Below are 27,085 nucleotides of genomic sequence, written 5' to 3' on the forward strand. Positions count from 1 at the left end.
GGAGTTACCTCATGTGTAAGTTATGGTGCACATATAAGTTATGGTAAGAAGCTTATTGACGCCAGTGTTCTTGTCTTATTTTTTTTTTATGTAGCTACTTCTTTTTGTAAAAGACATTTTGAAATAATATGGATCGTCTAGCAAGCTCAGCTCTCCCAAAGGAAAAATCTTGAGGGGAATCTACAAATTAGCATGTAGCAGTATACCTTCTTACAAGGGCAATGCTAGTCTAGTCTTTTTGTAGTAAAGGTAATTGTTGTTTAGTACAGAGCATTTTTATGCATCTTTTTCCTTCCTGATACTTCCTCTCTAGGGAAGATTAATCCTTATAATCCTGCTTCAAAGAGAATAGAGGCAAGTAAGCCCAATGTTGATTCTTCTCGGTTTCATGGAACAGAGCACAGAGTATAGAAAATAACATCCCACCGTGATTCCTCTGGGCTTGTGTGCATGTATTTCTTTTAAGCAGAGGAATGACTCTGTGACTCCGAGCTAGCAGAGTTAAGAAATAAAACGCAGCAAAAGCAAACCAACAGCAAAAATGTGCAATTGGTTATGTTTTATTGGATTGATTTAGCTTGTCCTCAGCTATATCCCAGCTAAGCTTGGAGTGCAGTGCCCAGGCTCTTTACTTAATTTCATGGTGAAGGCAGCTCTTATAGTTGTCAGTGGGGGATTCTTGAGGCTGGTTAGACAACTGCGTTACATCCGATGTTCATCCTAGGTTTGCTTTTCTGAAAGACATGGAGTGTTTGGAAGTATGAAGTGTTTTATAAGCATATAGAAAATGCAGAGGTACCAGGGAGAATCACTGTTTTCTCACATTTAGCATATGGAAAATGCACAGTGACGATTCCTACTTGATCTTATACCTCACCTGGCTTGCCCAAGGTTGCTGGCCTTCTACTGCTAGGATAGACAACTCAACTGCTGCCTCAAATTTAAATATTAATTTTCATTTCTTTTAATATGCTAGCAAAGGTACACGTTGCAGCAAGCGTGGCTTTCTCCATACTTACATAAATGTGAATATCTGGTTTTAGGGCAAGTACAGATGGATAATCAAGTTCCAGCCTTTAGTGCTCAGATATAAAGCAGCTCCTGAAGAGAGGTACAACTTTATCTGAACCTAGGGGCAAATGTTGAGTGCTGAGACGAGGTAAATGGTTGTGTACAGTTTGGAAATTTCTGAATGACTTCCAACAAGCCTCACTGGGAATTTAGTACTGGCTGCTGTGATTTAGGCTGTCAGGTTAAAGGTTAAGCACACTTCTAACAAAAATGAGAGAGGTATTGTACCCAGCAAGGGATACTCTTTAAAACCTGAAGAATTCTGCTGAAATACCTGATGAACCTCTTCAAGAAAGAAATTTTAGTTTTCCCTCTCTACTGACAGCGTGTCCACTTTGCATGTTGAATATAATTTCTACCCTCCCACCCTTCTAATCCAATTTCCTGCCCTGCATTTGATTGATAACAATTATTTAGACAGCTGTTCTGTGTTTTGTTTTCTTTTTTTTCTCCACTGTGATGGTATCAACAATTGCTTCAACAAGGAATGGAAAATTGCCTTCTGTCTCTATCTTCTTTTCAAAAGAAAAAATAATCGATTTTTTTTCTGTTATGGGCAAAGCAAAGCTTCCTATCTCCATCTCCATTGCCTACCAAGGAGCAGATAGAAGTCCTGATGCCTATTACAGAAATTGGATTAAGTTGAGTAGATCCTGTTCCCAGAAATATCCTTGCTCATTACAAGTCAATTTAGTGGTTTGCAAATGATGCTTTTCAAGTCTGAAACTGAAACAAAGGATCCAATGGTTTCCCACGTCATGATTCTGTTATAAAACTCATCAGCAGCTTAATTTGATGTCTTTTTTATCACTTGTTCTCTGGATTGTACAAAAGAAAGCAGTAAAAGCTCAACATTGATAACTTTTTTTTGCTCTTTTTTTGCTGCCTGAAACATATGCCTACCTAGCACTAGGCATCCATCTTGCAGCTGATAATAATCTTCCCTCTGAAAAGGGGCACTTTCAGAGTAGTGTCTAGACAAAGTAGTTTCTGCTTTTCAGAAGAAGTAAAAGAATTTAGGGTGATTGGTGGTATAGTGTTATCAATGTGATGAAAAAGGAAGCATGTACATTTCGACAAGCAAATGTTTAGTTGCAAGTAATCCCAGAGGTTGAAGAACAAATATAAGGTGTTATACTCCACCCATATGTGCTGTCTAAACTGAATTACTGCAGCAGCTGTCCCTGTGCTTGCCATCTATTGAAGTAGGTGCTCTTTGTTGCCACCTATAAAAGATGCTAAAATTGGAAGGCTTTTTTCATGAGACATACTGCTAGCTGTTTTGGTAGGGATTTTTAAGGGAAAACTAGGTAATGCTTTACTGCTTTTTTAAATCTGATCTTTTCAATCTTTTGGATAATTCTAGGGATAACTTTGGATAGCTTATTGTCATCCAGTGTATGGTGAGTGTTGGGATTTATATAAATGAACTTAATTCTTCAGTATCCAAGAGAAAACAAAATTGCCAAACATGCTTATTGAAAACTCCTCCCGTGCCAAAATGTTAATAGTACTACAGTGTGTTTGTGGACTGTGTTAATAAAGAGAAAATCAGAAAATACACATTTGCTTACCAGAACCTATTTTCCCTCCAAACAATAAAGTGATTCCTGAGGTCAGCCTTCTTGCTTGGTTTTCCTGCCCTGTGTGGGACACAAAGTGAACGTTCAGATACACAGGGAGGTGGAAGGGGTGGGGTTCATAAGGCTGGTCTGTGCAGCACATAAAGTTCCTGCTTTGTTGCCTTCCTGTGTCTTGTTATTTCCAATTTTTTCTTTCATCTGTAATCCTTTCTCCCCCCATTAATGATTCAATAAGTAGGATGTCAAAAAACTTACAGGCTTGAATCACAGCCCGTTGTTTCACCTTTGTGTGCTTCTTTTCAATGAAGTTTATTAAGCCAAAATGTTTGTAGCATCTCCTGTCCTTTATCAACCTGTTTGTTTCTTCAGATCTAAATAAAACTGAATTTGTTGCTGGGCTTTAATCTCACCTCCAGGGCAACCTGGCAGCCTGTGGGCCACCATGGCACTGCTGCAGTCTTCTGGGTCGTACCGGGAAGAGCACTGGAGTACTTGACACTGAGATACTGAGGGTGATGAATGAATGATGAATTAAGATCCCTTAGTGCTTCAGGAGGAGGTGTTAAAAGCTGAACACTGTTTAAATGATAATTTAAAATTCTTCCTACTCGAACCTCTTTTTACAGGCTGGTGGGTTTTGGTTTCTTGCATGTTTTTTTGGGAGGAGAATGAGGTGCATGTGGGAGGAATACAATATTCTTCATTCTTTATTTGCATGTATCTTCTGAAGTGTTGTGCTGTTTTCCCAGTTATTGTTTTCCAGCACGACATTGCAGTATCTCTGGGTGTACACAAAGCAATTTGAATAAAGGCTGGTGAGAGTTGCTGTTGGGGAATGTGGAGAATGTGAAGTATTTGCTTGCTTTTGTTTCATGGTAAAGCCTACTGCCCATCTTCAGTTCTGTAGGTATTCGGTGAAAGGAGATGCAGCTTTTCTCTCACAATGTAAAGTCAGTGATATATTTAGCTAGCTTTCTGTTACTTTATATTAAATGTAGAGTTATTGTATTGACAAACCAGTAAAACTAAGGAAGGGCTGGGCACTGTCACAGCCTGACCTTGTAATTTTGTTATTAATTGCTTTCTAGTGACCAAGTGCAGCTAGTTGGAGACATTTAAGATCTTTCAGGGCAGGTGTTTTGGTTCCTTCTTCATTCATGTAGGGCAGCTCATGTTGTAAGAGAACAGTTTAGTGCAGGTTCTTTACTTAAATCGATTAAAAATGCATTTATAACCATGGGATAAATGGCTCATTGGTTTCTTATTTCACCTCAAACAATTTGGATGTTTTTCACTTGTTTATTTTCCTGAAGTCATTCTAATTATCTTGCTACTGACATGGAAATGAAGTAGTTCAACTGGGGTGACAGAAGATATTCTTGATCTTTATTAGCGTTTGTGCTGTTTTTAATAAGCACCATGTAGTTGTGAGAAAAGTGTCTGGGGAATGCAGTATGGAGATCCTTTTCAGCATGTCTTTCACAGGCTTGAAAGGAAGTTATTTATTTCCTTTGTTTTAGGGTATTTCTGCTACCTTCATGGGTTGTGTTTCGTTTGATATTAGATGTCTCTGTTGTTGCCTACCACTTCAAACACACACTTCCTTGTGGGTAGTGGTGATAATTATTTCTCAGGAAAGCAAATCTGTAAAAGAGGGGAGTTGGAACAGTGTTGGTTTTCTAGAAATTTGTAAACCCTCATTCAAAGGCGATTCCTTTATTGAAAAAAATAAAAATGTCTTCTGTAATTCGGGTTGCCTAAAATACGGGTTTTGTATTGTGCCTGTAGATTATTAAGTATGACAAAAAGAGAATTGCTTATATTTACAGGGTTTTCTGTGCTTTCATGGCTATTACTCCTCCACACCTACTGGGTTTCTTATTACAAACTGTCTTTTCAGACTTTTCTGGAAGATACCTGCTTGTTTATAGGAACAGAGTTTCACAAGGAATGCCAAGAAAATGCTTATTATGACTACTTGTTAATTCTGTAATACAAAAATATTTTTGGAAGCCTGATGAAAAGTATAGCTGCTGCTAGCTAAAGCAAGTCATATGTGAAATGCAGATTTATTGTGTTTTTGTTTTGTTTTCTTTTTTCTTAAAATGAATTCACGTTTTTGGGTTGGTTCCCTCCTCCCAAATATAATTATCATGTATTTCCTTTGTTGATTTTAAAAATCTGTTTGTTTATTTAGGCATTTGAAAGGGATGTTCTTCCTAATTCAAGACAACATAGTTCCGTTCAAGACTCTACACTGGGGATAAGGACATGGGACTCCTCCTGGCAGATTCCAGATGGTTCATTACAACTGACATCTTGGTTGACAACTGTGAAAAGGAACTTTGGATTATTTTATTTTATTTTTGTGGTAGACCACAATCCCTAAACTGTAGAACACATCAGGTAATAAATCAGATGTTTGCTTAGACTCTTCTATACTCTCATTTTATTTTTTTCCCTATAAAAGACTTTAAGCATGCAGAACTTAATCTGTTTCTTTAAAAAAAAAAAATAAATAAAAAATGGAGAATTCTTGGTTTTACATATTACACTGCAACTGAGTCATGGGAATAAGTTGTATTTTGTATTTATTAGGGAAAACTAAGATGGTTCTGTTATTAGCTTGAATCATTAGAGTTCTCTGGATTTATTATAAATTATTGTTATCAGTAATTATTGATAATGGTCATTATTATAATTGCCAAAGCTGTTTCTGTCTTTATTGCTTCTGAGAGTGCTTAATTTTATCAGGACCAGTTTCATTACATATCTTATGTAAGAGAGTTCCTGTGTTCAGTACTTGCCCATTTGTTATTGGCAACCAGGAAACTTAAAATGATTTAATGAAACTTAATGTATTTGCACTCCTCGTGCATTGTCATTTATCTGTTTTTTCTCAACCCTTTCAAAGTAAATCTACCTGTAATTCCTTCTTCATTTCAAATGAGAAAATCTATCCCTGTTTCTGTTAGAACCTAATTTGATTTGGAGCATTGAAATGTTCAAGCATTTATTTTTAAATACAGAAGGGAAAATCTGCAAGTGTTATCCCACAGTGTAGTGGTTTAGTTCTCTCATATAGATATGTGGTTATATGCCTCTTGATAGAAGTGGTGAAAAGATGATGATCACTCCTTCCCTCCGATACAAGAAATGAGAAATATAGGAGTGCAAATCTTCATGGTAGTGAAATCATTTCTATTTTGGATAGCTGTTTAAATATGTGCATTTATTTAATTTAAAAATACTCAGTGATCCCCTTTTTCTTTGTCCTAAAGGTTCCATATTTCTTGTAGAATTTTAAAATAATCTTTACTAATGAGGATGTCTGATATTCTTACTGTAAAAGATGAAACTGATGCAATGAAGGGTTCAGAAGCTGAATTTAAAGATACAGAACCAGATGAAAACCTTATAAAATCAGGAAGTCAGGAGCAGATCCAAGCGGAAAAGGATGAAAATTGTCCTGATAGCAAAAACGATATGCCGGTAAGAAGCTTTTCACTTCATATGTCACTAATATATCTTGTTAAATGAGTCTTTGTCATGTTCTTCTTTTTGTCGTGGTCCTCTTACATGTTATTTTGGTATTGGCTGGGAAAATTTTGCCCTTTTTTTGGAATCAAGTAGGATGATTGTTTCTTCCTTTGCCTCACTTCTTTGTTTATACTCATGTATATTTATATTTATATTCATGAGGGTCAGTCATTTTTAATTGTTTGAGTTGTGTAAGTGGTTTTCATGGGAAAGCCAAATTGTCCGTTACATATGTTCTCCGAAGTGCACATGTGAAGTTGAGTCAAATCTTCTCCTACCTTAGCAGAACAGGGGAAAAACTTAGCACTCAAATCACCTTTTGGTTATTGCTGAATCTTGACCAAGTTTCAGAGACTGTGCTGCACTGGCAATACTCTATCTAGTAATAATATGGTTTGGTCAAGGCACTAAAATGGTGAGTGTTGTTCCTCAGCACAGCTGCATGGAGTAGTGGTAATCAGTATAGAGCTCTCAAGCTACAAATGGGCTCAGGTGTAACTCTTAGAGCAGAGCTGTACTGTGCAAGGCTAAAGTAAGCAGATGTAGGTAATGTAAATCCTCAGGTATCAGAGGAATCAAGCCAGCAGAGCTGCTAAGGCCAGTGGGTTCAGGTCCTGCCCTAGATAGCAGAAAGTCCAGCCTTCCTCCCTGCATCAATGGTGGAGTAGAATGGGGACTTAATGTCCTGTCTTGGCTGCTAGTGAGTACTCCCATAGCTTCCCTTTCCTTCAGTTCTCCACCTCTTGTCAGTTTTGGTATGTAATCTATCAGGTGGGAAAGCTTAGGCTGTCCTCTTGCATACCTGAAGGAGCTGATACACATAAACATACCGTCTTTGGAGATGTACCTACAAAAAAATACAGTATCAGATTTCAAGTGAGATGGGTAGGGGGGAAATGCTTTGGAAACGTCTTGTGTTAGGGGGAAGCACAGCAGTGTTCGTAACACCAGTTCAGTAGGTATGGTGGCATGTTTGATACCTCTGAGATTCAGCTATGCTGCATTTATGTGTAAGAGCCCTGAAAGAAGGGCGTCTTGTGTGGCACAAACTGGTGAACTCCTGGCCGAGGCTGCCCATGCTCGCTGGGGACAGTAAGCACCTGAGGTGAATTTGAGGAAGGCAACTGAAATTTTCTGCCATAACTTGGGAAAAGGGGCAGATTTCTGAGAAGGCTTGGAAGAAATTAACTTCCTGTAGGTTTTTTTTAAATCTGTGGGTTATGAATAAAAAATCTCCTGATAAAAATCATGATTGGGATATGGGGTATGCCAGTATTCTCTTGTGGGTTGCAAAACCAGGACAGTGGCTTATTAGATTCTTGTTATTGAGAATTGAGTAAAACGTTCTTTGGGGAGTAGTTTTGCTCATGACTAGCAATTCAATATTCTGCTGAGTGAAGTAAACTCTGTTTGCTAGGTTAAATTGCTTCCAAATAAATCTTGTCGACCACTATAATAACAATACAGTTTTACTCTTTAATATCTGCTGGCTTTATTAAAGTTGGCATCAGCGTAAATGGATAATTTTTATGGAAAGCAAATCCTTAAAATGAAATACTTCTCCTGTAACATATGAGAAATAACTGCTGCTGAAACATTGGTGGATGTTAGAACTGAGCTGATATTCTCTTTAATCAATGGAATATCCCAGTAGTCAACATTTAGAAATGTTTTTAAGGTTTATTTTCCTACAGTTCAGTAACTTAGAAGAAACTCATTCACATTTTCTCATTCAACAACTATTAGTGTAGAAACTTATGAGACTCAGGTGGCAAATCTGCCTTCCTGCAAACAAGTGTTCCTGTCCAGAGAAATGAAGCTGTCAGTGGCTATGGGCTTTGGCTCTGGCTTGTTTGACAGGGGTTTTTGGTTGGTTGGTTTTGGTCTTGTGTGGGAGTAATATCTGGTGGCTGAAATAATTATCTAGCACGCACCCTAGGAACTGTACAACTGTGTAATGAAGGCTTCTTGATGCAGGCAGCTTTGCTGTCTTTTTCATCTAGTGTTGATGTGAACGTTGTGTCTAGGAGTGTCCATCAGAACCAGAGTGCTGCCATTACATGAGTAGTGTAATTAAAAACTGTGGTCTGAGAAGGTGGATTTCCAGAGCAGGAGGTAGACAGCTGTTTATGAAGAAAGTTGTTCATGTAAGGCCTTTGCAACTGCACGTAAACCACGTCAGTGAGTTAATGTTACTTGCAATATGATCGCTGGTAGTGCAAACACACATGACATATACTTGCTTTGGAAGTTGCTATTTAATTTCTCTAAAGTCAAGTAAGAAACTAGCTTTGATTGTTCCTCTGTCTAAACCTAGTGGGTTTGAATTCAGATATGCTTCTGAATCTTTGCAGTCGAGTAACTAACTGATTGTTATGTTTTGAAATACAAGATTGCTTTCATATGTTGTGCACTAGTCCCCACTTTGCTGTTGTGTACAGTGTGAATGAGAAAAATGTCTCAGTGTATGGGCAACTTTCACAGTCCTTTTAAGTAGTGGGAAAGTACATTAATTGATACAGGGGCTATTAGGGACCATTTTTTAATTGTCATGGTTTAAAATTGCCATCAAGTAACACTTAAATGGCACTGGAAATCAGTGGCACGCATGAAAAGTACTTGTAGAGGAGTGCGTTGTCAGTACTATGGAGGTGTTTTGGTGGTGGTGTTTTTTTGTTGTTGTGGGGTGGGGTTTCTATGACAGCTTTTTATTCATGCTAAGAATATTTATTTTTTTAAAGAAAATATTTAATGCCTCTCTACTAATTCATGCTGGCTATTCTAGAAAAGGCAGGCTAGTACTTACCCCACAGTCCATGCACTGTGGAGTAGGGCGGGGAGAAGAACGTTAATCTTAATTGCCATCATCTCTGCAATAAAAAAAAAATCACTGCTACGTGGATAGAAGGTCCTTAGTGGATGGTGATAACCAAGGCAGTAGAAGGCTGGGAGAAAGCAAGCTGCACATTACCGTGCTGCAGTAAAGACACTTGCAAACTAGAAAATAAAAGGAAAAAAAACTCACCAAGTGATAGAGGCTGATGCATGAATGCAAGACTTGCGTGCATTTGTTGTTTGATAGGAGCAAGGTAAATGTTGTATTAAGTAGGTGTAATTCTGGTTTTGATTTATACTAATTAAGCAGATACCTAGTTTCTCCAAGGGACTAGGCTGAAATGTTTGTTCTTAACAACTGGACGTGCTTCTTGACATGTTTCTTCCCTTCATACTAGGACGAATCTTTGTTTTCTTTCTCTGTTCCACAGCTGAGCTCTGTGAGGTGTTTCTTTGCCTCCTCCTCAGCTATTCTGATCTTGTCAAAATTTATGTACTTGTTTCCAAAATACACAACTTTAGTAATTTTTAATAGACAGATTCTGATCAGCTTCTTTTAAACTGTAGAAAATGCTTCTGCATCCAGTAGGGAAGCTATTTTTCTAGTTATATTCCTAAGTCGTCCTCTGCTGTGTCATGGAAAATTGCTGTCACCACTCACTAGTGCAGGAACGCGAGTAACCATACACCATGCTGGTTTTTCCTTCAGCATTATACAAGCTAACTATGGTTGTTAGAACTGTAGCCCTTATCTGAATTTAAAACTGAAGCCTAGTTTAGTAAAACGATGGAAAACTGCAAGGCCTTAGAGTGCTCTTTTCAGGTCTGCCATGTCATGCCTGACCTCTGAAATGTCCCAAGCGTAATGCAAAAATCTGTGTAGTACCTTTTCACAAGGCTTTTCTTGCTTCTGAATTTGTATTCTTGTGCCTGGGCTGCTTCTTTGGACAGCACAGCGGTGGTAGAAGAAGGGATGTAAATGTTCCAGATCTTTACTTTGTAGTTAATATACATGATCTGTGGGGTAATTAGGAAAAAAGAACAGGGAAATACTTCCATTAAAACCTGGATATATAGGGTTGTATGTGTTCAGTAAACTATCTTAACATCCACTTTATTTTGTTGATTGCATTGTATTAATTAGATGGAAGTGAAACACAGTAGTTTGTCTCAAAAAAAAAAAAAAAAAAAACTTTTAAGGCAAAAAACAGGTCATTGTTTTCATTATGCAAATTTTTTGCAACACTTGCTTTTAAAGTGTCTTGATATCGTGCCTGTAGCAACTTTAAATGGAGCATAAATATATTTTTAATGTAGCTTTTATTAACAGTATTTTCTCATGTCAGTAAAACTCTGAGAGCTGCAGTTACAAAGAAGTTGCTTAATTTGCACTCGCTATGGACTGTATATTCTAAAATAGCTAGGAATTGTCTTTACAATTAGGAACATAAAGGTGTAGCATAGGAACAAAGCAAATGCAGAAATCAGTACTAAAATTCCAGGTGAAGTTGGTGCCTATCCCACAGAGTTTGAGCTGGACGCAGAGGCTTGTATTGCAGGCTTGGATATCTTTAGTCATATGGGAAGGCAAACAATTGAGGCTGGCAAAGAATTGATTTACAAGGCATAAGAAAGTTGTTGTCGCCAGTTAACAGATGTTAATGATGGATCTGATGACGCTCATCTCATGTGCAGCTCTGAGGTTTGATTCATTTCAATCATGGGAGATTGACTGGTCCCTAAAAATTGGGAACGCTCCCTCCTACAATGCCCCTGCCCCTGACTGTCCCCAGTGTTATTACTATCGGATTGGTCCCTAAAAATTTTCAGGTGTTTATGAAATTGAGCACCAGAGTATTCAAATACTTCTGTTTGCTACCCTGAATACCTTATCTTATTCCTCATGGGCTGCAAACACCTAACTTCAAGAAATCTGAAATGCAGTGTGACTGACAGTGTCAGCTTAGTTGGCTTTTCCGCCTGGAACCAAAACTCTAATTCTGCAAGCGAAATGAAAGGTGATGGGAATGTACTGTCAACCATAGCCTATTGTGGCCGAATTCTGAAAAACATACTCATTTTAAGCATTGTTACAAATATTTTGGGTTTGATACCAGCTTATCTCAATTTTAGTATATCAATTTAATTTTGAGATTTTCTGCACTTTATCTGGCATAACCAAATACACTTTACTTTGGCTGCTGTGGATTCCTGAGACTTTACTGCGTTGAGGTAAGGTGAGGAGGAGATCTGTGCTTTGTATAGAACTGCTTTCCAGCAACTTTCTCTACTATTTTTCTTTCCTTTAAATTATTTTCCTAAAAGTAATGGAATATGTGTCTTCAGTAAATCATAGAAGTCTATTTGGCTAGTTTAAAATGTTCTGCATAACTAAGTTGACTTTATTTTTTTCCATGTAAATGGTGGATCCAGGGTGTTTGCTTCATTAGACTGTTTTTAGTTATGTACCGGATTCAAAGCTTCCAAAATTTTCCAAGACGTAAACAATTTCTTGAGTAGGTTCTTCTGCATGTTGTTTTGATAGTCAACTGAGGATCCCACTAGCATTGTTGATTGATTTTATGTTTATACTGCTTGATTTGAACCTACCTAAGATAATTGATGCTGGATTAATTGATAGCAGCTGGGAAATCATCCAGTTCTTGAAAGCTCATTAGCTTGGCATAATGCAAACTTTGCCAAGGATATACAAATGCCAGCTTTCAGTAAACAGGGCATGCTTTCGGCATAGGTTCAGGGGATTGATTGATTGAGGAGGAAAAAATGACTTTCAGATACCAATAAATCTTCATCTTTGTATTGTTCCAGGTATGTGAAAAGTTGAACTGACTTTGCTCAGAATCTCAGCAAGCTTTTTTTTTTTTTTAAAAAAGAAAAAAAAAATCTATCTCTATATATAGATATCAGTTCAGTCAGTTTTCAGCACAGCTATTTAAAATCCTGTTACACAGTGAAATGAATAATATTTAAATGAGCTTCTCAGTGAAGCTGGGTCAACATCCAAAAAAAGATACTTGATACTTGAGGAAAATGAGAGAGAGCTGTTCTTCTGCCTTGACATGGCTGAACCCTTCAATTTAGGTTAGCAGTTTTTTAACAACATGTATTTCCTGCAAGAAATTAGGAGCAGATGTCTATCAAGTGTCTTGTGTATGAGCTTAGGGCAGAGTTTCCTTTCTTCGTGTAGTTTTCAGACTGGGTTTTTGTTTAGTTTGCTTCTGGCAGGATTCCCCTTTCATAAAGGAGCGAATGTTGTCCATTAAACAACACTTGAAACTGTATTTCCAATGTTAGCTTTCACTTACAAGTATTAGGCTTGTGCTCACTAAAATTGATTCTGGTAAAGGCTTGTGTATCCATCAGCTTTAGTTCTGTAGTGAAACCAGTGCTTTCATTATCTTGTGCCACTCGAAATGCCTCCATACCTGTGCAGGTATCACAGGGGTGCATTTTAACCATGGAGTTAAAAACCTGACAAACTCTCAAATATACATTTCAATCATGCATGCTGCAAGTTTGTGATTAATAGTTTCTTTAAAAAAAAGTAAATGGGAAAAGGTTTCTGGGTAGATGAAGATCATATCTGTGCACAGTAAGTTACCTTTGACCAGCAGCTTTTTCTAAAGTTGTTTTTTTATAGCTCCTAATCATCATCTATATTTTAATATGAATCAAATACATTTTAATTCTTAGTACTAATTGCCTTGTAGAGGCAATGTGTTTGTGCTTTGTGTTTTTTTTTCCCTTCTTTGCCCGTTTTCATCATTTTTTTTAGGTAGGTTTCAGGAAATAGGAAGAAAATTTAAAACCAGTCATGTTGCCAAGGAAATTAGGACACGATAATTTTAAACATAGGAGCGGACAGAGTAAACAGCCTGGATCTTACTGACCAAGAACAATGCTTACTTCCTGTTAAATTTCTGTACTATCTATTGCTGATAAATGAAAGAGAGATTTTCAAGGACAAGCACAATGAAAAAGAGAGCATATAATCCTTCAGCCAAAAGCACCTGCTGTTCCTTTCACAGACTTAACCGCCATGTCAGTAATAACTGTTAAAACTTTCTCTGTTAAGCAGTCTTTTGCATTACTAAAGTTGAAGTCCTAAGTGTAATATAAACCTTTTCTGTTGTGCCCATCATCCAGCGGCCAGTGCAGTCTTTTGGACAGACAGCCAAAAGGTCGAAGGTACGGTAGCCTTGTGTGCTGGCATGCTAAGGAAGCCCTTCATGCTTGATGAAGCCTTGTTACTTTGTGAAAAGTGCCTTTAGTTTCATCCTTTATTTTTTTGGCAATGAAGCTTTGTTTTCTTCTGTTGGATTTTTGTCTTGCCTAGTTGTCTGCTTTTGTGGTTTGCCTTTATATTTTTGGTGGCTTTTTATTGTTATGGAGAGCAGCACTTTCCCAACAATTTTATTTACTTTTCATTAGATGTGCGCTATTGTGCTGACAGTGCCTTCAAAAGCTGCAATTGCTTGGGTAATTTTTTCCTAAAGGAAATAATTTGTTCTTTTGAAAACATTAAAAATGCAGTTCTCAGCCAATTTGTTTTACATAACATGAATGGAAAAATAACGGCTTATGGTATACTTATATAATATTTATAAGCCATAGTTTTTAATTTTACATACTTTCCTTTAGTCAAACACAAAGTTAAAGTTAGTTCGGAGCCTTGCTGTATGTGAAGAATATCCACCACCTCCTACAGCTGAAATATCACAGGACTTCCAGGTAAAAGTCACATTACTGAAGTTTCTAAAACAATTTAAAATAACTTACTGTTCAAAAGAAGTTATTTTGGGTACTCTTTAAATATGCAGACACCATATGATTATGATTATTTTTGATATAGTTTTAACAGAGGTGGTAATATCTGGCGAAGAGTCTGCTACTGTGGTTTTCTGAAGTATTATGGTTGATATCTGGGGAACAGAAAAAGGGGAGCTTGGTTAGTTTCAGCTTTCTGGTGTTACAGTGCACTTGGCAGTTGCAAACTGCTTAATGCTGTGTGGCATCATTAAGACAAATGTGTTAATATGCGGCATAATTTAACAACTTTTCATATCTAAAGATGTATATGGTTGTAAGTTTTGGTGTTTGTAAATTTGATGATGGAATTTCTGCATGTTATTCATTATTGCTGGTTAACGCATGCCTGAGGTATGCCTGGAGACTAATCTGTTAAGATTTTTTAACATACTCAAAGAAATTCCTAAATAACGGGCAAAATATGTGAAATGGGTTTAGAGAATTTTAAATCTAACTTTCCTGATTTTGCTTTTATAGAAGCCTGTATCTTTAGAGTGAAATGCTGTTACTAGCTTTAGTTTGGGCCATGGAAGAGAGGCACTGAAATGATTTTCATGCTGCTCTTGTTTTCACTCCTAACAAAAGTGAAATGATTCTTAGTGGCTTTCTTGTGAAGCATGTTGAAATATTTTACTGTTATCTGAGAAGCTTCTGAATGGTCTTCTTGTGAGAAGTCTCGCTTTCCTTAACGAGCAGAAGGAACCATCGAATAGCAGACAGTGAGGGTTTATTGCTGTGGGACTACTAATTCGGTTTTGGGGAGGAAAGGAGGTTGAGAACTCAAACGAGTTAAATCTTATGAAGAATGAACTGTCAAGTATCTAGGTTTTGGTCTTGGGAAAACTGAAAAATGTGTTGCTGTTTTTTCCTCAGTCCTGCACTAATACATGTATACTTACTGATACTTGAACAGTTCACAGGAGAAATTTTAGAACTGGGCCTGCTGATTTAATAAAAATCCAAGTCTGGTACAGCACATGGTGTAAGAATTTAAAAGCCAACAAAAAAATTCATGCCATTTACCGTGATTTATATTCCTGTTGCAGTGTTTCCCATCAGATTACCCAAACTAAGAGATCTAATTCAGGCTTAGTTGTTCAGGCTTGAAGCGGTAGGGCTTTGCTGCATCAGGCATTGTATCTGAGTACAAGAGGAGAGAATCCTAATTTGATGAACTATTCATCCACAGCACATTTTAAATGTAAGTCAGGAGGATTTTTAGAACTCCAGCACTACATGACACCTTGTATTTAATGGTTTAATATCACAGCCTTATTATAAGCATGCTCTGCAGGTGGCATTTGTTGCAGTGCCCTAGGGGAGTCTCTCCTTAGCTGCACGTACTGCTGAGTGCTTCTTGAAAGCAATTAGTGCAGCAGCAGAAGAGATGTAAAGGCCAATTCTACAGAACGAACTGAATTGTGGGATAATCTAAGTTTGTACAGAATGAATGTCATAAATGAGACTGTATATTAGAAAGAAAACTAGATCAGGCTGCAAATTTTCTTTAGAAACAGTAATCTAAAAAAAAATGGTTTAGGGATCCCAGTAACTATGCAAATGATGGAGAGAACAAATTGAATTCTGCTTTGAATAGAGAGAGATGCATGTTAGGAGGAGAGTCAGAAGTGGGAATTTGTTGCAATTCCTGGTGCTGCAGTGCACATCTTAATGGCCGTAGGTCTTGTGTGACCTTCTAAAACAACACAGACAATTTCTTCAACTGCTTGCTTCCTTTCCCAAGGATTTTTTTGGGAACTGTGGAAGGCAGCAATCTGCAGGTGGGTGCCTCGAGCCCCACGCTGGAAGCATGCTATGCGTGGGAGGTGATGGGCTGTATGGCACAGCCCTCCCTGGCAGCATTGGAATAGTGTGCGAGTGCCTCCCCTTGCTGGAAAAGTCACTGCTCCGTTGTGGCAGTGAGACTGCAGCTGAAACACAGCTTTCCTTTTTCTGTTTGCACTTAAAATAGACTTTAAGCCTTAGGAAGAATAAAATTCAGGATAGAGTTGCTGATAATCCTTAAAGAGTCCTGATTTTTGGTCTGTAGAAAGCAGGAACTGGTGTGAGTGTTGGAATAACTGTAGTCTTGCCTGTTCACAGTCACCCCTTCCACACGGCTGTGCCGCAGCTCTTTGCAGGGTGTAAAGCTCCTCGATGTATACAGGTACAGAAGTAGTTCTGCAAGCCACTCTGCCACTGCTGCCTGTCTCTCCTCAGAAGGCTGCAGCGGAGGAGGTGATGGCCCAGACAAATCACCTCTGGAAGATCAATTTATTTTCTGAAATACTTGTTTATATTTTCTGGAGCAATTGTAACATGGGAGAAGATGCTCTTTGTTACTGAGAAACCAGAGAGCTCAGAAACATTTCGCCTTAGTTGTTGAAAAGCACTGGCAGCCCTTTAAGTAAACGGTGCTGTCGAAGTGTGAGCTTGTCAATTTATTGCTTGAAGAAAACCAGAATTGATTTATTTGATCTTTTATTTTTGCAAATATGCTAACTCTTTATTCTTTTGCCGTCCTTTGTCTAAATTTAGGTGCTGGAATTGTTCCGCTTCTGTGTGCTCTGATACGAAGTACAAACATTAGCCAAAGTGTGATCAATTTCAGCCCTGATTAAGAAAGGGCTGGTTTCTTGTGAATGAGCTGTTACTGATATTATTAACAAGTAAACCGATCTTTGCAAGATTGAACTTTAATATAATAAAACAGCCCAAAGGGAAAGAAAAAAATAAAATAAAAAAAAACAACCAGCGTCTGCAATGTTAGTGAGTTTATATTGACTTGGGTAAATTCAGATTACTGGTAAAGCAACCCAGGATGGGTTACCTTTACCCAACCCAGGACCTTTGATTAAACCTTCAGTTATGCTTCCTGATGCTCTTATACTACTTTTTTTTTTTTTTTTTTTTTTTTCCAAGTGTATTAAACTGGAGGGATTTTCAGATTTTGATGGTTCTGGTTTGGAGGTTTTTGCTTTACTGTTTGGCTACTTTTTTTTTTTTTTCCCCAAAATTTGGTGACAATTCGTGCTGCTGCAACAAGGAATTCAGATAGGAAGGTGATTTGTGTTACCAAAAAGAGTCTGTTAAATTAGTATGTGCTAGCAGAGACCAGCTATCACCAGGGTGGGATTAAAAAGAATTTTAAGGAAAAGAAGCTAAAATATTTTTCAGCAGCTTTGCCATGAAGTAGGTCATGTTTAATTAGATGCTACATTTTTATAGCATGAAATCACAAGAAAGTGCCCTTTGGTACACAGTTCTGTATCACACTTTGAAGTCGAATTGATGCTAGCAGAATTGGCTGCTCAGATGGCTCTTCCTTTTTTAGCACTTGGTGGGGAAAGAAGTATGAAAATGATTGCTTGCTGAAGCCCTTTGACTAAACTATTGCTGCATGCTTTTTTTTTTTTTGTCCTCTGGGTAGGTTTAGAGCATGTAGCCGATCAATCTCCTCCCTAATAAAGGAAAATCTGAATCAGACTCTGTAAAAAAAAATCCTTAATTTACTAATAGATTTATAGAACATTGAAAAATGGAGAAAAACATGTCACATTGGTGGATGAGAGTCAGAATTAATTTCTTAATAGCTCATGCACTGTGCTTCTTTTATTCTTTTTCAAATAGAAGTTATGTAGCTACTAGGTGAACAGTCAGTGTGTAATGCACTATATAGTGAAAAACAATTTGCTTATGTTTATATGTATGAGGTAAGGAATGCAAAGTTTTGTTTTGGAATCTTTAAGGTTTTCAGCCAAGTGAATTCTCAAGACCAGTAAAGAAGCATGCTAACGAGTTCATTAGTTGTGAAAGATAATGTTTTTATCAGGCTTGAATATAGATAACCTCATAGAAGCTGAGAAGTCTTCACACTTACAGTGCTGTTTTGCAGGGTGCTGATGGATTAATAACTTTAATTAGAACATTTTTGGGGGGGAACATGTCATAATGAAAGGGAGAGCTGGTAGTTTTCTCAGCTAAGCTTTTTCGCTTATTTGAAACAGTTTTAACTCCACAAACTTATTCAAACAGGCTTTTAACCATAGCCTCCTTAGTACAGGGCTCCTATGGCTCAGATCGGAAGAAACCAAGGTGGCAAGCAGTTTATGCTAGCTAGGGCAGGGAGGAGCTTTAGTACAGGTTATGTAGAGGTGTGTTTGCAGGTGAAGCAGTCTTCAGCCTTGGCTTTAATTGTCAGATCAAGTCTGCGGTATAAGACATCAGGAGAAGCTTACAGCAGGTGCCTCTGTGGGTAAGCATGGGCTTGAAGGAAGAGTGAGGACTTGAGTGGGAAAGGATTTGGTGCAGGAGTCGGGAGTGGTAGGGAAACCTGGATATGGGGCAGGTCTGAGCCTTGGGCTGGGAGGGATGGGATGTTCACGCATAGGGGTGATGACAGCATCTCGAGTTGGCTTCTGGGGGAACAGAAGTGATGTCTGAGGGACTTCCACATACAAGGAATGGGGGAGTGTTACTATGGGACTTTGCCACCCTTCTTCTTAGCATCACTCCGACACAGGATTTTTCTCCATTTCTCTCTACTCCCTCTCATTTTGCTGTCTGAAATATGATAGTCCTTTGTTCTAACAGTCCTGTTGAAGACAAAAGAGGCATGAAGAACAAAATGACTCTTGCCTACTAATTAGGGAACCATTTTGTCGCTTTGTTTTAAAAGGGAAAAGCTTATTTTTCTGTATTTGGAAAACAGGGTTCATGATACTTCACTGACTTGTATAGAAAAGTGGATTTTTGAGATGATTGCACACAAAGCTACTCTGTCAAAATATACAAAAAGATAAGAAGCTAAGCCTTGATGACAGTAAGGTCTGCACATTTTGCCTTGGTGTATTATTGTACTGTAATTTTTTTTCTTTTTTTGCAAGTCTGATAATGCTGGTCAGTCTTAGAAATCGCAACATTTGCTTTACTCTTTTTCCTTGATATAAACCAAATCAAAACTTGAACCCAGCTGTTACAGTCGAAAACTGTGAGTAATGAAGGGAAAAAAAAAAGCATTGTGGATGATGTGTTACCTTAAAAAAAAAAAAAAAAAAAGTAAATGTATAAAATTTGTGCACCTGAAAAACTGGGACATTTTCATGCTTGTCTCAAGGTAGTTTAGAGTCATTTTGAAAAAGCATTCAGGGCTTGGAAGCGCGTGTGTGAATTCAAAAATGTGTACATTACTTTCCATGTCTTCTCTGTAGTTGTTGATTCACTGATAAATAATTTCATTTTGTTTGCATAAAGTATATGTGTGATCAGAAAGAATATGAGGACAGTTATTTTCCTTGTTAGCTCTTCATTTTTGCAGGTGATATAGTACAGAACAGTTTTCCTGCAGATCTGTATTATTTGAAATAATTTCCATGATGACTGACTTTTACTTTTGACAGGAGAAAATTCAAATCCAGTTGTCACATTGTTTTGAAAAAGAAGAAAAACCTGCAAAAGATGAAACGGAAAAGGAAAAGTCCAGTGATAAACTACCCAGAAAAATGTTATCAAGAGGTTTGCTATCTGCTTTTAATTTGTATTTTTAGATCACACTTTCTATAAAATCTGTTAATGACCTCAAGTGACCTTGTCTTTGGGAAAAGTGTTAGAACGTTTTTAATGTAAAAAGTGTTTTCTTAAGACTAAAAATTTTTTTGTGTGTGTGTGAGCTGCAGTGAATTTTTGTACATGTTAATATTTCACTGTATATTGTGTACCTGAATATATGATAGTCCAGACTTGCATGTGGAAGATAATTTGCAGAGCTGAATTACTCATTTCGCTATGTCAAAGTAGTATGCATAGATACAGGTAGTAATATCCAGAGAGTAGTATCTGTATTATATGGATAGAGATGAAAAAATGGCATGTACAGATGGAGTTGTCACCAGGTGAAAAGTCAGGCCCCCTTTTCTCTGTCTTTTGTTAGCTTAAATTTAAATAAAAGATTTTTATAGTTAGCACCTGTCCAGATGTGACAAGCTCAAATCTTATCCAGCTTTTTAGTATACCTGTTGGTGAAATTAATTATCTGTCTGCATACCAGCAAATACTTAAGTGTCATCAAATGGCCTAATCCCTGTGTTAATCAGATAGTAGGTTATGTCCTGGGTATAGAAAGAATCTGGAATTCATTCATTTTAATTTGGAATGGAACTGCCAGATGTAACAACAGAAGACTGTCTCTGTCCATGTTGTCTAATGCTTTGTGTATTGTATCAGAACTAACTTGCCTAACCTTTAAAGTACATTCCCACCTTCTGAAATTAAAAAAAAAAAAAAAAAAAAGACAGCAAAGGCTAAGTAATGTTGAAGAGTTGAGAGCTGAGTGACAAAACGTCTAAGCTGTTGTAAATACACCCAGCATAACCTGTGGAGGTTAATTGCTCTCTAATTTAAGACATGTCAAAATATATTGTGATGGAATTTAAACATCAATCTTCCAGTAATTACTTAATTATTGTTCACTTGGCAAATTAAGAAAACGAAGGTAAATAATTATACAAGTTTTTTATTTCTTATTTTTTTTTACCAGGCATGCCTCTTTTTCTTCTTCTCTTTGGAATCAAAAGTAATCACAAAAGATAAATGCTCAGACTTGCTTGGTTTCATTTCTATTCTCTTGACAATGCTAGGGCAGGATTGATAGTGTACTGAGCTCTGCAGAGCTCAAGGAACTCACTGTCATTCTTCTTTAGGGAACTAGTGGTTCCCTGTCCTCAGATGGACTTGGAGTCTCTCCAGGAACAATTTCAGTCTCATTTGTGAAAATCAAACACTTTAGTCACCCTGTTTCCCACTACGCCAAGAGACTGAGCTCTCTTGGCACTGTTGCTTGTAATAAAAAAAAAAAGCATGGATTCTGCATCCACTGAATCTTTCCTTCTTTGTGCAGTAGTCCTCTCAATCATTGCTAATAAAAGCTAATTTGCGAGGATTGTACTTCATACTAACCACAGAAAGACCTGGAACAGCAAGGCATAAGTCTGAAGTGTGCATAAATTAAGAGGTTGGCGCTTGAGTAGTTCTTGGAAGAAACCTAGTTCCAAAGGTTATTAAAGCATCTCTAGCTTTTAATTCTGGGATACAGAACTCTGGAAGGTGCTGGTGTAAGGAAAGACTTGGTGTTAGAAGTATTTCTTTCAGTGACACAATGTAACCTGGAAACACTTGTTCCAAGTCAGACCTTTGTGGGACTTCTCTGAAAGTTTTCAAATATCATGTTGTGAAAAGAAGACCAACTGAACATGGATTTTTAGTAGTGCAGAACAACAATAATGGTGATTAAACTGTTAGATACCTACTTACAGTATTTCTTTGGGCAGCATCCAGTAATTCTGTACATCAGCTAGTGGTCCACAGAAGTGCATACAACAGTGCAGTGGAGAAAACTTGGGGGGTTGATGGGAATGACACGACTCAAGGTGATATGCTGCTTCAAAATGTATAGCAGTTTGTTAATAGATTGACAGCATTACTGGAGCTTTTGCCTTCTGTATTACACTTCAGTGGGAGAATTGGGGAGGTCATACTGGGTTTTCTGTTTTGTTTTTTTTTTTTTATTTGAGCCTTTTCTTTGGAAAATGAAAGTATCCAGTTTAGAATAACATGCCTATTAGTTCTGATCCATAAATAATATGTTCAGCAATAATTGAGGAAAAATACATTTTTTTGCAAAGTGTAATTGTGCTCTCTTCCCCCCTACCCTTAGATTCCAGCCAAGAATACACAGATTCCACTGGTATAGATCTTCATGAATTTTTAGTAAATACGTTAAAAAACAATCCCAGGTAAGCATCATTAAGTTTAACTTTGTTCTTCTGTTTTGTTGTTACCTGAAGTATAACACCACATTTTGTTCTCTTCTTTTTGTTTTTTTTATCTTTCCTCTTCACTGACATGTAGCGCTAGACATTTATTTAGGATGAATTTTTGTTCTGGAGGCTATCTGAAACACCAGTCCACGGTAATTTGTGTGTTATATGAATGCAGGTTCAGGACACTGAACTGTTTTAAATGGTATTCATGTTTAATAAACAAATAAGGAGTTCAGATAGAGTTTTAGAGTCTCTTCTGTATTTAGTTCTAAAACTTATACTTGTTTAGCATCTACTTGTTAGGTACCAAACTACCTTTTACTTTTATCTGCCTTTTAGTGAATTTCTAGACAAAGGAGTTTCTTTTAAGCTGTACTATATAAACCATAGATCAGTATACCTTCAGTCTGCACATCAGAAACCAAATCTGACCTTATCCAAGTCCATCATTTAGCAAGAGTTGACATAATTTGGTTGCTTTGAGGTTTGGAGTGCATTGTCTTGTTTGTTCTTTTCCTAAACAGGGTTTAAGACTAGGTCTGTGGCTGTACATACAAGGCAAGAAATAAACTTGCTGTAGTTGCGCTGCTATCGCAAAAAACTATTCCACTGCTATTTGTTACTCATGCATATTATAGTTTGCATTTCCCATGTGATAATGTATTGGGATTCTACTTTATTGAAAAAAAATTTTTGAAGAGGCTATCATAAGTGTCCAACAGCTTTTAGTCCTATAGAGTAAAATTAGGAAGCACAGACCTGTGCTAGACTCATACTTTGGCCATATTGGAAGTCATAAATCTTCACAGTGAAAATAAGAATCGCAGATGAAGACCTACTGTAGGCCTTTATTCTTGCAATATCTGAGAAGCTTAGTTATCTGATGCATGCAAATTATCAGCTGTGGGACAGTTAATTTTATTATATGTTAATGATTTACTGAAATTGGCATAAGCGTTTTTAAGATACTATTTTATAGTGTTTCAGCTAATGTTCCTTTCAGTCAGCTTGAGTTTTAGCTTTCTCATATTATCTTAACATCTCAACACATAGTAATTTATGCTGGTTTTTAACCACTTAAAGTGCCCTGCTTACGGTGTATCTCGATGATCCTGTGATGTGTTTCACAATCCAAGGGTCAGTTCAGACCTCTGCAAATCTCTGCTAATGAGAACAAACCTGGTCACACTTTCCCTTCTTTCTGAGTCTTCCCAATGATTGTGCTTTCTATTGGGCAGAGATTACTTGGAGAGTCTTTGTACTCTTATTTCTGAGATAAAAACAGCTCGTTTTAGTAGGTGGGTTCAATAAAATACAGCATAGTGAAAAATGAATAGTTTCTCCTAAAAATCCTGCATTTGAGATTCAGTGGTCCTATTTAGAGTCTTCAATCATCACTTGATCACAGATGTTATCTGTGTATTCTTAAGGTGAATACAGCTGCAGTTATTGGAGTGTCTCATATGTGAGCTGCTGTGTTTTTATTTTCAGGGACAGAATGATGCTGCTGAAATTAGAACAGGAAATTTTAGATTTCATTGGTAATAATGAGTAAGTACTGTACTCTTATAGGAAAAAAAAATTGAAGAGCGTTCCTGTTTATTTAATAAAGCTACTATTCCTCTCTTCCAGAGTTCCAAGAAAAAAGTTTCCCCCAATGACATCTTACCATAGAATGCTGTTGCACAGGGTAGCTGCTTATTTTGGATTAGAGCACAACGTGGACCAGAGTGGGAAGTCAGTCATAGTAAATAAAACTAGCAATACAAGAATGTAAGTGTAAATGTCCTGAAAAAAAAATTCTTGGTACACAGATTAAACACCTGGGATGTGCAGTGATGCTGCATCTGTAGCAGTAGAAGTTTGTCTATTCATTGGGAAGCATGCAGCAAGGAGAGAGGTGTTTCTGATATCTTCACTGTTTATGCTCCAGATAATGTGATCTGCTTCACGTTTAAACATTCAGGGAGGAAAAAATATGCTATCTGTAGATCAAGGTTTTGTTGCTTTTCTTTCAGAGATGCTTTGTGAACTGTGTTTCCATAAAATATGAATTTATATCAACCATTTGTCTGTTTAAAGATTTACACAAGCTTCAAGCACATTTTTTTTTCCTTTTGGGAAGCAGAACAGCTCTTAGAACATGGCCACTTTATAACAGGGTGAACATAGGGGAACAGACTTGGAGACCTGGCTACAAGATAGATACTGTAGAAATATATATATATATAACAAGATAGGTACTATAAAAATCTAATGGGAAAATTCAGGCATTGAAATCTGTTGCTAGACTAATGTTGCCTTCAAGTCACGAGCCTTACAAAGTAAACGTAGCAAGGAAGACAGACATCTCATTAGTGGAAGTGTCAGCCAGGTTAACTGCTCATGGCGTGCTAGTTTGCTGTGACAGCTGGGGAGTTCTTGGAGAAACTGTTAGAAAAATCTGTGTTTAAAAATACGAGCATGGGGGTCACAGCATCTCCAAAACTCATGTAGTTGACACTTTCATTCCAAGGACCTAGCTATTCTGTCTTCTGTGCTTGTTCTGTCTCCTGTTCTTTCTCAGAAAGATGAAGGATTAATGTTTTTGGTATGATAAAGTTTTGTGTTACCTAGTTTCTGGTTTTAGCTTTGCATGACATTTTAAGTACTATGATATGAGCATGGAAACAGGAGTTCACGCTCCTGCATTCTAATCCCAGCCTCTATAGACTACCCATAGTTTTGGAGGAACAAAATCTAATTATCCGCCCTCATTTTAGAGTCAGCAGAACTAAAATAATACACCACATTGAAATTTCAATTAAGTAGATAGTTTCCTCCTCAGAAGTTTTTAGAAAAACATGTAGAGCCTAAATATATGTTAAATAATTTATGTATTCATGTATGTGTTTCTGCTTTGGCTATAAATTCTCTATTGGAATATAATTATAAAGCCATGCATTTCAAATCTGTTGCCTTAGCATCTACCATCATCCCTAGGCTGAAGATTCACACATTCAAGTGTGGAATAAGAACTATTAAAAGATGAATTAATTTTTTTCTAAACTGTATTAAAATAGCCGATTGCCTCTGGAAGCCCCCTGTAGGTGTAGTTACTAATTAGCAGGCATTTCATCTAACCCGCAGACATTAAGAGTCTTAATGTTTTCAGTATTCTTATTTTAAATCACTTTGGATATAAAATAAGAATTTAGAAAGAAAACCTTGGAGATCTGCTCCATGTTGAATAAAACCAAACTTACCTTTTCCTCATAGGCAGATTCCCGGCTCCAGCGCCGATCAGTGATGTTACTGACATCAACAACCCAGTGCGTACTGGCACGTCTCAGTGGAGTGGGAAGTTGGTGATTGCAGGGCAGTAAATTCAGGGACCTTTAAAAGAAAGAGGTAAGACAGTCTAAAGGTTCTCTGAAATGCCTGCTAATTATGTTTGGGCATCCAGTATCTAATAGTTAGGCTTGGCTGTTGTACAGAAGAAGATCTCCTGATTTTATATATATGCCCTGAGTAGCGAAGAGTAAACAGAAGAGTATACATATGTCTTGTTTTTTAATAGGCAAATTCTTCCTGGTTATCTGAGATTATCTCTTACAATAGTAGTAGTTTTATTGTCTAGGTATTTGTTATCCAAAATTGGTGACAAGATTGCAAAATACTGTGTTTTCTTTCCCAATGTAGATGAAGTACTGACAGAATATATATAATTTGTTGCTTCATCCTCTCACTATGGTCTTGTGAAGCTCTTGCTTTCCTGCATTTTTGTATCATTCTTCTCTTGCTTATTTCTCCTTAATTTTGTTTTAGAATCTTCTAAGTTTCAGTTCTTTCTTCTCTTTATATCTCTCTATCTTCTGTTTTCCCTTGAAATGAACTGAGGTATTACAACTGTAGCAGAAAAAAAAACCTTTCTTCACTTCTGTGCCTGCCCAATATCCATTGCATGGCACCAGTCTGGATTCAAGAACACGTCTGGTTCCTCAAGGGCATGGTTGCTTGCCACCTTAATTGGAAACTGGAGCAAAAGTTTTGGAGGAGGAGGAGATTTAAAAGCAGGTTTGTTATGTTTCAGGAACAGGAGTTGTTAGGTGTACACAAAAGTGTGTATTTTTGGTACCTTTTCATTGTTTAGACAACCAAAATCAATCACTTCTGTTAAACAATTAAATATATTGAATGCATTTCAGTTGGTTCCACTGTGTGTAGTGTATGTTTACAAGCCCATAAATCTTCTCTTTCTAACAACTTTTCATAGACCTGACCAAAAGTTTTGTGAGCATATAAAGGATGAGAAGGGTGATGATTTTCAGAAGCGGTACATCCTTAAAAGAGATAACTCTAGTTTAGACAAAGATGACAACCAGGTAAATCCATATTGGTTATTTTTCCCTTCAATTTGTTATATTTGATTGTGTATTTATACTATTTTCACGTAGAAGTTGACACTTTATCACTTAATTTAGATGAGAATACGATTAAAAGATGACAGAAGAAGTAAATCAATAGAAGAACGTGAAGAAGAATACCAGAGGGCTAGAGAAAGAATATTTGCACAAGATGTATGTATCAAAGAAAATCTTAATGTACAAATACTTCATACATATATATATGCGTGTGCTTCTGGTTTTTGTTAAGAGGCGCTTCCTTCCGGGAAACTTTCTGTATCTGAAGAGGGCTGAGCAGATAAGAATCATTAATGTGGTTTGAATGAGTTTTAAATGATATCGAAGTCACTGAAAAATCTTTCTTTAACCACTACTGCATGAATCCCGGGCAACCTTCAGGAATGATTTTGGTGAATTATTTAGCATTATCTACTTCAATGCAAAAGCTTGCCCCTTACTGAAATTTAAGTTTAGTTCTGGTAATGCAGTGTAACTCAGAGCAATATTTTTTGTTTGCTTGTTTATTTTAAATAACTTTTTCTCACTTGTGTCTATTTCAAATGCACCTTATGACTAATCACAGTAAAATGATTTGAATTCTCACACGTGAAAAATGAGTCAGAAATCTGGAATTCCAGTCTCTTGACTGGAGGTAACAAGTAGGATAAAAATTCTGCACCTGTACTTTAGTTAGTAGGTTTGTGGTGTTGATGATGTGCAAGTGCAAGCCATAAAAATATACTAAGCTGTTCCACACTGTCATACGAAGACATTTTGTAAACTACAGTTCAACTTTAAATTTTTTTTCCAAGTAATATGTATTTTAAATAATACTGACTGAAATAAGAAATAAGTCTTGAAAAAAGTTACTTTTAATAATCTACTTTTCCTGACATTTTCTGTAGCTTTCCTACATCCAAAACCAGATTCGTATTCTGAAGAAAGTGTAATGAGCTCTGTGAGGCTAATTGGCTATATTCAAATATGTTCCAAAAATGTTTTTTTGTTCACCCTACTTACAAAA

At 37.0% G+C, this 27,085-nt stretch overlaps 1 protein-coding gene across 13 annotated transcripts in view; it reads left to right on the forward strand.

Annotated features, from left to right (window-relative positions):
• The first annotated feature begins 4,920 nt into the window (after positions 1–4,920).
• R3HDM1 (R3H domain containing 1) overlaps positions 4,921–27,085 on the forward strand; it is a 49,975-nt gene continuing 27,810 nt past the window's right edge. For 9 of the 13 annotated variants that reach the window (XM_068687339.1, XM_068687347.1, XM_068687340.1 and 6 more), the window contains exons 1-10: positions 4,921–5,060; positions 5,936–6,146; positions 13,197–13,238; positions 13,692–13,781; positions 19,259–19,373; positions 21,571–21,649; positions 23,168–23,227; positions 23,309–23,449; positions 25,932–26,040; positions 26,140–26,235. In XM_068687339.1, the coding sequence (XP_068543440.1) occupies positions 5,976–6,146; positions 13,197–13,238; positions 13,692–13,781; positions 19,259–19,373; positions 21,571–21,649; positions 23,168–23,227; positions 23,309–23,449; positions 25,932–26,040; positions 26,140–26,235 (903 nt within the window). In that variant the 5' untranslated portion in view covers positions 4,921–5,060; positions 5,936–5,975. The remainder of the gene's footprint in view (positions 5,061–5,935; positions 6,147–13,196; positions 13,239–13,691; positions 13,782–19,258; positions 19,374–21,570; positions 21,650–23,167; positions 23,228–23,308; positions 23,450–25,931; positions 26,041–26,139; positions 26,236–27,085) is intronic. The other 4 variants (XM_068687346.1, XM_068687353.1, XM_068687344.1 and 1 more) reach the window with 3 other exon arrangements.

This window comes from Anas acuta, chromosome 6 (genome assembly GCF_963932015.1).
Source record: "Anas acuta chromosome 6, bAnaAcu1.1, whole genome shotgun sequence".
Lineage (NCBI taxonomy): Eukaryota > Metazoa > Chordata > Aves > Anseriformes > Anatidae > Anas > Anas acuta.